The sequence below is a fragment of the Marmota flaviventris genome, chromosome 1 (assembly GCF_047511675.1).
Source record: "Marmota flaviventris isolate mMarFla1 chromosome 1, mMarFla1.hap1, whole genome shotgun sequence".
In the NCBI taxonomy this organism is placed as follows: domain Eukaryota; kingdom Metazoa; phylum Chordata; class Mammalia; order Rodentia; family Sciuridae; genus Marmota; species Marmota flaviventris.
Window position 1 is genome coordinate 74,582,268 of NC_092498.1, and position 12,194 is coordinate 74,594,461.

At 36.7% G+C, this 12,194-nt stretch overlaps 1 protein-coding gene across 1 annotated transcript in view; it reads right to left on the bottom strand.

Moving 5' to 3' along the window:
* Positions 1-3,674: 3,674 nt before the first annotated feature.
* Positions 3,675-12,194, bottom strand: part of LOC114090458 (uncharacterized) — a 46,227-nt gene continuing 37,707 nt past the window's right edge. Inside the window, exon 2 of the mRNA XM_071607351.1 lies at positions 3,675-4,012. Coding sequence (XP_071463452.1) covers positions 3,675-4,012 — 338 coding nt within the window. The remainder of the gene's footprint in view (positions 4,013-12,194) is intronic.

Sequence of the window (12,194 nt, forward strand, 5' to 3'; positions counted from 1 at the left end):
CTAATTATAAGAGTCTTGGAAAAATTATGGCATCAAGATTTATGGATTCAGTAAAGCACAGTGACATAAGAAATACCACAATTATTTTATAAACATTACAATTATCACAATGCATACTAGTATGACCAGTCTGTCAATATAACAGTCATTGAGCAATTTTTATCTTATTCATAGTTCCAGGAAATATTTATTCCATGGTAGAGAACAAAATAAGCAAAATACACAAGATCATTGCTTGTGTAATACTTAATGCTAGAGTATAAGACAAACAATAAACAAAAAATATATTCTAATGGCAATAAATGTTATGCAGAGAGTTTTAGATGGTAGGTGTTATTTTATATTGGTAGAAATAGTCCCTCTGTTTTAATCAACTTTTTTGTTGCTATGACTGAAGGACCCCATGAGAACAATTGTAGAGGAGGGAAAGTTTATTTGAGGGCTCATGGTTTCAGAGATCTTAGTCCATAGAAGAGTGGCTCCGTTCCTCAGAGCTGGAGGGGAGGCTGAACATCAAGGCAGAAGAGTGTGGCAGAGGTAAGCAGCTCACATCATGGTGATCAGAAAGCAGAGACTCCACTCTCCAGATACAGATATATACCCCATAGCCACGCCCCCATGAATCACTTCCTCCAGCCAAGCCCCACCTGTCTTCAGTTACCACTCAGTAATGCCATCAGGGATTAATCCACTGATTAGATTAAGGCTATAACCCAATCATTTCTCCTCCAAATCTTTCATTGTCTTACATGTGAGATTTGGGGGACGATCACATCTAAACTATAACTCCCTCTACGTTGGATGTTAAACTGAGATGTGCAAAACTAATGGTACCAGTAATGGGGGAATGGCAGTTCAGGTTAGAGCAGCATACATTACACATATTAGCTAAAGTATAATAAGTTTGATAAATTTCATAAAAATTAATGACAGTGTGGTTATAGAGTTTGGGTTGAGCTGTAGAACAGTATGCTACGAGAGCTAAGAGAAATGCTAAAATGAGAATTTTGGAATTTGTCTTAAAACCTTAGATGGGCAGCAATATTATTTACCAAGTAAGGAAGGCTGGGGAGTGAAAAGTTTGATTGTGCCTAAATATTATATTGATTCTCAGAACCTTCCTCAATATAGCTTGGTGGGGCACACCTGTAATCTCAGCAACCCGAGAGTCCAACACAAGAGGATCAGAAGTTTGAGGTCAGTCTCACTGACTTAGAAAGACCCTGTCTCAAGATACAAAAATACAGCAGTCAACCAATAAGGAATCTCCACACTTAATGGCTCGCTGGTATTACTTCACAAACCACTCCCTCTGCAAAATGCCAGGCGCCATCTTGACTTGTTTACAGACTCTAACATTTCCCCCTTTTGTTTAATTTAAATAACGACCATAGTGGTTTTTACACAAACACCATAAATAATCTGCTACAAGCAGAAGGGGAGGATACAAAATGCCACAATACCAAGCCAATTGATGGCTCCATGCAAGAAGCCCTTGGAAAAATTATACCAGCAATGACACCGTTTGCAAAGATACTGAATTACAATTTGTTGTAGATTACAGTTTGTTGTCTCAGTCCAGGTAAAGCAGTGTCTCAATAGATTAACTCACAGTCCAGGTAAGTCACAGTCCAAGTAAATTCTGCAGGCAGCTAGCTTAAATCACAGTCCAGGTAAGTTCTACAGGCAGCTAGCTTGATCCGAAGTCTCGTTGGTTTCTCAGCCGAAGTCTCATCCGTCTTTCAGCAACACTGGAAATTCTTCCACCTTTGTCTTTACCGGCACTGGGACAAGGCAGGAACTCCAGCAATGATGTTAAAGAAAATCCTGTAATATTCCAGCAGGCGCTAAGAAAACAACCTTCTGAACAATTTAGTACATTATCTCAAGATTTTTTACATTTGAAATAGGCCTTAATGGCGCTCATTACTCATTAGCTTCCAGGTGTGGGAGAACCATTGTAGTTACTGGCCTTGGAAATGGATCAAACTTCAGGGACTTCCGCCTGCAGCATCCCGGGCAGTCCCAGGTGGCCCTGGGAAGAGTCCAGGAAGTGTCCCAGACTCAAACTGCCACTGGGCACAGGGAGCAAGAACCTGTGAGACCGTGCCTCCGGGTCAGGTTTGGATTTGGGCTCTCGCAGTGGCGTCCTGCTCCCCGGGCAGGGGGCGGGGAAGAGCCGGCTGCCGCCACTTGGAAAGTCCTTGCTGTGCCATAACTGGCTCACGCACTTGGCAGCCGCCAGGCTGATTCATGCACCCTCCGGTAACGAAAAGTATTCAGTAATAGCCTTTTGCTGCAACTTTTTTCCTGATAATTCTTCTTCTTTTGAACTTTCTTTTTCTTTCTGACTAGAGTTCCTGGGCTCTTATCAACACATGCCCTAATTGCTCTTGGTTCCACTGGGGTGCCTCCTTCCCTTATCAATTTACTTAATACCCCTTCCATATTTTCATCACAAAGACAATACAATACACTGAGAGAAAACAAGACACAAACATACTGTATCAATCTTCTCCGTTTTCTCAAAATGGCCATTTTTCCTCTCGCCCTATCTGCCTAGGGACGAGCAGATTTGCCCCCGTCCTATCTAGGGACCGGCAGGCTTTTTTTTTTTTGTCCCTTACCCCCGAGTGTCCCGGGGCTCCCCGTATGGGCCACCATCTGCCGCAGTCTGGCTACAGCAAAATAACCGGGGGGTGATGAGCAACTTGTGTAGATTGATACAGCAGGAGTGGTAGCCCTTTATTGTAGGACAGGAGGGGTATATATACATTACACACAACTTATCTTAATTAACATAAACTAGATACAGCAGTCAACCAATAAGGAATCTCCACACTTAATGGCTCGCTGGTGTTACTTCACAAACCACTCCCTCTGCAAAATGCCAGGCGCCATCTTGACTTGTTTACAGACTCTAACATAAAATAAAAAATAAAAAGGTTTGGGGATGTAGCTCAGTGGCAGCACGTCCCAGGGTTTAATTGCCATACTAGGAAAAAGTAAGGAGCCTTCTCTACCCTGTTAAATTGTCCTCTATATGGCGGGGGTAGAAAACATGGATCTCTCAGACTCACATGTCAGCAGTTATTGGTTTAGGTTTTGCCAATGAAGAACTCTTGTGTAAGATTTGGAAGGAGAGCAAAAAGGAGAAGCCATTATTTTTTGGTGGGAGATGCAGGTCACTATACAGACATTAGAGATGGAAGGCATGGGATTTGTTTTTTTGCCAGTGGCTTCTAGATGTCCTGCTGAGAGTCACAAACTTGAGTGCTGCAAGTGTCTGAAACTACTAGCAATGGTTTCTGTGTTCAGTGCAAATTCTGATTTGGCCCTACTTGTGGCTTCCCTAGCTCTGCCAATGGTCGTATCACTCTCTCTCTCTCTCTTTCTTTTTTTTTTTTTTTTCCTGGATCAAATGAATGTTTTATTATAGCAATTATGGGCCTACTTCCTCCATAAATAAATCTGTGCAGAGTTGGGAAGTAGGACCATGACATCTACAGAAATGAAGAAACCATACCCTTAAGGCTCAGGGATCAGTACAAGACTTCAGCATCCTCCCATTTTCAAGTACAAGAACAAGCCTGCTGGGATCTTCTTTGGAGTGGAAACAATAAAACCCATGATGCAGGATCTCTCAGAATTTGGGGGTCCATTGTAGATTTAACCTATGACTCAGGTCCAAAAGTCTCAGCTTCCTCTGCCACTTCCAAAGCTAGCTTCCCGTTCTGGTCAAACAGCTCACACCTGATGGGCATTTCCAGGGAGTAGAATGGGTTCTTGAAGGAAAAGTCTGAGTAAATTTCATAAATTTTTTGAAGATGAGATTCTATTGCAGCTTGCCCAGGATCTGCCAGCACCACAAACTTGATCTGAGTGGAACATGGAGGCCAGCACGAGCTTCTCACTGGAGGTGAGGCAGGGCTGACTGAATTGAATGGACACCCAGTAATTAACAGGATTGCCCAGGTACTCCACCTCCTCTTTCCCGTTGGCCATGAATTTGCTGTTCACTTCCATGCCATTGATGGCCAGCACTGTGTGGTCCACTGCAGAACTGAGGCTAAGTGTCAGCAAAGCTCCAAGCCAGGGATCCCACCAGGGCACAGGGGCCTGGCGCACAAGTTGTATCATTCTTTAGTTCTCTGAATTAAGTCACTTCCCAAAGGACATGCTTATGGTGGTTAATATTTTCCTGAAAAATGTTTGACAAATATAGGCAGAATAAGCATTTGTTCTGCCTTTTGAATTTCAAGAGAAAAAACAGAGATGGAGATACAGATTTGGAAGTCACTAATAAATAAATAATAAACATGGAATATGATGAGGTTTCTTTGCAGATAAGAGAAATGAGGTATGGGAGAATCCTGGGTTTCAAGTTGTTTTGAAGACAAATAAAAAACAAATCAGAAAGAATACCAAGAAGAAGGTACATCAATGAATTAGAAGGAAATCCAGGTGGAATGCATTATAAATGCAAAGTCAAGAAAGTGCTCCAGCAAGAAGGGAGATTGCTGACTGGAGAGGTTAAGGAGGTCTAGCTGATGAAAACTTATTTTGAAAGAAAGGAAAAGCTATTTAGCTGGGTTTGAACATGGGAATAAACGTGCTAATGCATGTAGGGGTCTGTGGATGGAGCAGTTTGTAAAAGATGGTGTAAAATGAACATTTAGAAAGGCAAAAACGAACAATTGGGGATGGCTTGAACACTAATCGAAGAAGTTTGGACTTTTTTTTTCCCTGTAAGTAATGAGAGCCACCCAGTATTTGAATTGATGAAAATTTTAAGTGGGACAGACCATTCAAAAAATAAGGTGAGATAAGCAGAAGGCATTTTGTTGGAAGACATGTAGTAGGCTTGGATAACTTATTAAATATTGATATAAAGTGCCTCATTTTTAGCAGTTTTGGTTGAACCAATGAGGAGTAGGATAAATTATTGATAAAAAGGAAAGTCAAGAGAGGAAACTGATACTGCCTTTCTGTAAAGGTGGCATTTTTAAACATAGAATAATGGTAACTCAATGGAATCACAAGAAGCAATTAAGAGACATTTTCTTAGGAAAGAAATTAACTTTATTTCTTGCTTTTTTTGTTATTAAGGACACTTAAAACAAATACCAAAGTAGAAGGGATAATATGGGAACTTCTTTGTTTCTCATACCCACTTGCAACAATGATCAACTCATGCCCAGTCTTGTTCCTCCTATTTCCATTCAGCCTCCAGATTATATTGAAGCAAAACCCAGTCATTAAATTGTGTAATTTGATATTACCCTAGTGTATATCTATAATAGAACTTTTAAAATAATAATCATAATGCCATACATACATAAAAAACCCAGTGATCCATTAATATCATTCAATATTTAGTCAGAGTTCAAATTTCTATGACTCTCTCTCTCTGACTCTCTCTCTCTCTCTCTCTCTCTCTCTCTATATATATATATATATATATATATATATATATATACACACACACACACACACACAGACACAGACACATATATACATACATATATATGTGTATATATAGTTTGAATTAGTATTCGAATTATGTGAGCAGTTTTTTATACTAATTATTTTTTATTCTAATTTGTTATATATGACAGCAGAATGCATTACATTTCAGATTACACATATAGAACACAATTTCTCATATCTCTGGTTGTACACAAAGTACAGTCATACCATTCATGTCTTCATACATGTACTAGTCCATCTCATTCCACCTTCTTTTCTACCCCCATGCCCCTCCCTTCCCCTACCACTCTTTATCCTATCTAGAGTTTATCTAATCCTCCCATGCTTCCCCTCCAACCACATTATGAATCAGCATACTTATATCAGAGAAAACATTCAGCATTTAGTTTTTTTTTTGCGATTGGCTAACTTCACTTAGCATTATATTCTCTAATTCCATCCATTTACCTGGAAATGCCATGATTTTATTCTCTTTTGTTGATGAGTATAAAAGTTATGTAATATTAATATTCATGAGAGGATATGCATACAATATATGTGTAAAATATGAAGCATAATAATAAAAGGAATAAACTGTAAATTCCAACTCAAGAACTAACATTTATCAATACTAATGATCTGCCTTCCCTTCCAGGATACAAACCTTGTGTTATTGTATAGGAAGTTAGCAGCATCCTGAAAAAAATAAATCTTTCCTGAAAAAAAAAAGTTTTACTAAATATTCATGTTCTTAAACAATATCTTGCTTAGTTTTTTTTAATTTAAAGTTTAGAAAAGTACATAATGTAATTCTGCTTTTTCTCACTCAACACAATGGTCTAAAGTTCATCTCTTTTGCTTTGTACAACTGAAATAAATTCATTTTTATTGTGTTTCTAGACTTTTCTATCATGAACGATTCTTAGGAAGAATAAGTCTCCTAGAACACATATAAAAGTCTCCACAGTGTGAATTAAAAAACGTAATTGCAAGAATGAAATTATGGCATTTGCCAGTAAATGGATGGAACTGGAGAATATCATGCTAAGTGAAATAACCCAGTCCCCTAAAAATTAAAGTCTGAATGTTCTCTCTGGTATGAAGATGCTAACTCACAATGGGGAGGTGGGGTAGGGAAGAATGAAGTACTTTGGATTACACAAAGGGGAATGAAGGGAATAGGAAAGATAGTAGAACAAATTGGACATTACTATCCCTTGCGCATATATGACTACACAACCAATGTAATTCTACATCAGGTACAACCATAAGAATGAGAAGTTATAATATATATATACACACATACTTACAAAAATACACATATATAATGTGTAGAAATACATTCTACTGGGGCTGGGGTTCAGTGGTAGAGCGCTTGCCTAGCATGTGTGAAGCACTGGGTTCACTTCTCAGCACTATGTATAAACAAATGAATAAAATAAAAGTCCATCAACATCTAAAAAAATTTTAAAAAAGAAATTCTACTATCATGTATAACTAATAAGAACAAATAAAAAAGAATGAAATTTCTAGAACATAGTTTACTGTTATGTTCAAATCTGCAAAATAATAATATCCCCAGCTTATTAGAATGCACAGTGCAGTACATCCTTATGGTATCAAGAATTTTCAGAAACAGTAAATGTTGTCCATGAAGTTAACAAAACATTATCAAATTTTGGTTTTAATATTCATTTTCCTGAGCACTAGGTTGATTAAAGACTTTTTCATATGAATGTTTAACATTAAACTTTCTTCTGACATTAAGTGACTGATCCGTTTTTGGTCTTTTTTATGGATTATTTGGTTTTTTAAAAATTACTAAGGTGGGGATGTTAATATTCTAGAATGTAATCCTTTATTATTTATATGATTCCAAATATTTTCTTCCAGCTTGTAGTTTTTAATTTTACCTACTTTGATATTACTTGATGAACAGAGATTCTCAATTTTAATATAATTAAAAAATTAAATTCTAGGTCTAGGTATATAGCTCAGTGATAGAACAATTACCTAGCATGCAATGAGGTCCTGAAATTAAACTCTAGCACTGAAACAACAACAACACAAAAGAATAAATCATTTTAGTGTTAGTGATTATGTTAAGAAATCCTTCTTGCTTCAAGCTCATTAAAATTATCTTTTATTTCATCATAAGAATTGTGCCATTTGACCTTTCCCAGTTATGTTTCTATTTTATCCACATTTCATTGGATAATTCTGGAATAAATAAAACTTTACTTACTATTATACAGATTTTGTAAAACATCTAATAATGATTAAATGGGTGATAGAGGTCAAATTCCTTTGTAAACAGATTTTTTTTTTTTTTTTTTTTTTGATGAGAAGTTTATTTTGGGAAGGGTGAGGGCAGCTGAGTTGGCCAGAGGAGATTAAACTGTGATGAAATGACAACAGAATGCTTGTCTATTCCAGGAAAAGACTCTGGAAGCTAGAATGCCATTTGAAGTAAAGAAGTCCTCCCTTCCCCATGGTTTTTCTTTCCTTTCTATGGTTTCAGTTACCTATGGTCAACTGTAGTTACAAAATACTAAATAACAAATTCTAGAAATAAACAATTTGTAGTTCTAAACGGAATGCATTTTGAGTATTGTGATAGACTTTCATGCCATCCCATTCCCTCTCACCTGGGATGTGAGTCATCACTTTGTCCTGCCTACCAGCTCTGTAAATACTACCTGCCCATTAGTCATCACATCATAGCCATCTGGATAACTGGATTAACTGTTGCAGTACCAAAGTACTTGTGTTCAAATAACCATTAATTTAATTAACAATGGCTCCAGAGTGCAAGAATAGTGATATAGAGGAGGACATTAAGCATGAAAGGACAAATTAACTTGGTATCATGTGGCAACACTGCCAGACATATAACAGAAACATAGTACTGCATATATAGGGCTTGGTAATATTGAAGATTTCAGTCATCCACACAGGAGGTAGATCTTGGAATATATTCACCATAGATCCTGGGGACCAACATGTAGTACCAATTGAGAAAACTGTAAAGCCTTTGCTGCTCTCCACCAATCAATCACTGAGTAGGATGGTTTAGAAGCTATAACTTCAAACAGGAAAACTCCTTGGTCCAAAGTCAATTCCTGGGAAGGGACTGAGGTCTAGATCTTTAGAGGCTAAAGTTCTTGGCAGTTAGGAAGTGATCCCCCAGAAAGGGGATTTTAACATCTTGTAGAACTACTATAATGAGTTTAGAAAATCATATTCATTGCTGTATTTCTAGTAACAACACAGTGTCAGAATCATAGTAGGTATCCAATAAATAGTTGTTGAGAGAATGAGTTTAACACAAAGTAGACACAATAGGAAAATATTTCTATTCCCCCTAAATTACTTTAAGTCATTTATTAAATAATTCAATACATCACATTGAATAGACTTTGTAGAAATCTGTGTTTTGATCATCTTAATTGGTAATTGTTGTACTCAGCAGGACTCTGGCTGCATGTAATAGAAGTTCAAATTGAACTAGCTTAAACAACATTTCCATTTATAATAAAATAAAAGTCCAGTGAACATTTCAGGTACCGTTGATTCTAGGGTAAACAGAACTCCCCCACCTACTTTACCCTATTGATTTAACCTACCTTTACCTCTTTTTTTTATTGACTTTGTTTTCAGATTTTCCCTATATCAGAAAACAAAACCATGCATGGTCATTAGAAGCTCACAATCAGATCTTGTTATTATGGCAACTGCATAAAAATTGTACTTTCCCCTAAGACCCTTAAAGGTCTAAGTAAGAATTGAGATGACTTTGCTCACTTCACAGATACAACTTTTGATCTTTTGTGGTAGCTGGATGAAAAGAACACTTTAATGATTTGCCTGAATAATGTGTATCCCCATGGAGCCCAGAGAACAGGTATCCAACCTCACTACAACTGCATAGACCAAACATCACTGTTTTCACTTCAAGGCACTATATGAATTAAACTCTAGGGTGCCCCACTTCCAACTACATGGACTAAATACTTTGTCCACCTTACTCCAACCAAATGGACAGGGAAGGATTCTTACAAGAGAGTATAGTTCCTTAAAGAGAAAGAATGAAGACATGCATAAATATTTATGTAACTCTATCTACTCAGTTAATAAAAGTCAATTTTATGTAGTAAAGAATTCTGTCTTGCAAAAAGAATTCCTATGTAATTACTATGCTTATGTGGCATTTTAAAATTGTTATACCTTCCAAAACACTAGAAAAATTAGGAATAACAGGAATATATCTCAATATCATAAAGTGTATCTATGCTAAGCCCCAGGCCAACATTATTCTAAATGGAGAAAACTTGAAGGCATTCCCTCGAAAAACTAGAACAAGACAGGGATGCCCTCTTTCACCACTTTATTTAACATAGTTCTTGAAACACTGGCCAGAACAATTAGACAACCAGAAGAAATTAAAGAGGTACACATAGGAAAAGAAGAACTCAAATTAGCACTATTTGCTGATAGTATGATTCTATACCTAGAAGACCCAAGAAGTTCCACCAGAAAACTTCTAGAACTAATAAATGAATTCAACAATGTAGCAGGTTATAAAAATAACGCCCAGAAATCAAATGCATTTCTGTATATCATGACAAATCCTCAGAGAGGGAAATGAGGAAAACTACCCCATTTACAGTAGCCTCAAAAAATAAAAAATAAAGTACTTGGGAATCAAGTAAAGAGGTGAAAGATCTATATAGTTAAAACTACAGAACCCTAAAGAAAGAAATCAAAGAAGACCTTAGAAGATGGAAAGATCTACCTTGCTCTTGGATAGGCAGAATTAATATTATCAAAATGACCATACTACCAAAAGCACTATACAGACTGAATGCAATTACAATCAAAATCCTAATGGTATTCCTCATAGAAATAGAAAAAGCAGTCATGAAATTGATCTGGAAAAATAAGAGACCCAGAATAGCTAAAGCAATCCTTAGCAGGAAGAGTAAAGCAGGTGGCATGGCTATACCAGACCTTAAAGTATATTGCAAAGAAATAGTAACAAAAACAGCATGGTATTGGCACCAAAACAGACTGGTAGACCAATGGCACAGAATAGAGGACACAGACTAACCCACAAAATTACAATTATCTTATATTAGACAAAGGCGCCAAAAACATGCATTGGAGAAAAGATAGCCTCTTAAAAATGGTGCTGGGAAAACTGGAAATCCATATACAAAAAAATGAAATTAAACCTCTATCTTTCACCATGCACAAAACTCAACTCAAAGTGGATAAAGGACCTAGGAATTAAAACAGAGACTCTGCTTCTAATAGAAGAAAAAGTAGGCCCTAATCTCCATCATGTGGGATTAGGTCCCAACTTCCTTAATAAGACTCCTATAGTGCAAGAATTAAAATCAAGAATCAATATATGGGATGGATTCAAACTAAAAAGTTTCTTCTCAACAAGAACAACAACAAAAAAGCAATCTGTGAGGTCAACAGAAAGCCTACTTTTTTGGGAGCAAATTTTTACTCCTCATACACAAGATAGAGCACTAATCTCTAGGATATATAAAGAACTCAAAAATCTACACACCAAAAAACAAAAACAAACAAACAACAACAACAACAAATAACCCAATCAATAAATGGGACAAGGACCTGAACAGACACCTCTCAGAAGATAATATACAATCAATCAACAAATATATGAAAAAGTGCTCATCATCTCTAGCAATTAGAGAAATGCAAATCAAAACTACTCTAAGATTTTATCTCACTCCAGTCAGAATGGCAGCTATTATGAAGACAAACAACAATAAGTGTTGGCAAAAGGATGTGGGGGAAAAGGTACACTCATACATTGCTGGTGGGACTGCAAATTGGTGCATCCAATATGGAAAGCAGTATGGAAATTCCTTGGAAAACTGGGAATGGAACCACCATTTGACCCAGCTATACCTCTCCTTGGTCTATACCCAAAGGACTTAAAAGCAGCATACTATAGGGACACAGCCACATCAATGTTTATAGCAGCATAATTCACAATAGCTAAATTATGGAACCAACCAAGATGCCCTTCAATAGATGAATGGATAAAAAAAATGTGGCATATATACACAATGGAATATTACTCAGCAATAAAAGAGAATAAAATCATGGCATTTGCATGTAAATGGGTGGAGTTGGAGAAGATAATGATAAGTGGAGTTAACCAATCTCAAAAAAGCAAATGCCAAATGTTCTCTCAGATATAAAGAGGCTGATCCATAGTGGGGTAGGGAGGGTGCATTCTAGATAGGGCAGAGGGGTGGGAGGAGAAGGGAGGGGGCATGGGGTTAGAAATGATGGTGGAATGAGATGGACATCATTATCCAAATCACATGTATGAATACATGAATTGGTATGAATATACTTTGTATACAATCAGAGATATGAACAATTGTGCTCTATATGTGTAATATGAATTGTAATGCATTCCACTGTCATATGTAAATAAAAAGAGAAAGAAAACACTTGCTGTTAAGATACAAACAAAAAATTTTTATACCTTCCAAAATAATGTATTATTATACCTATTCCAGAAATGTTAATTAATTACATAGAAAGTAAAGTTCATCATTCAATTTATTTCCTACTTGAAACTATGAATCAATTGCTATGTATTTAGTGTATTTGAGCATATTGAAGAACAAGTGTAATAACATATCTTTAAATATAGATGGGGTCCTCCAGCAGCA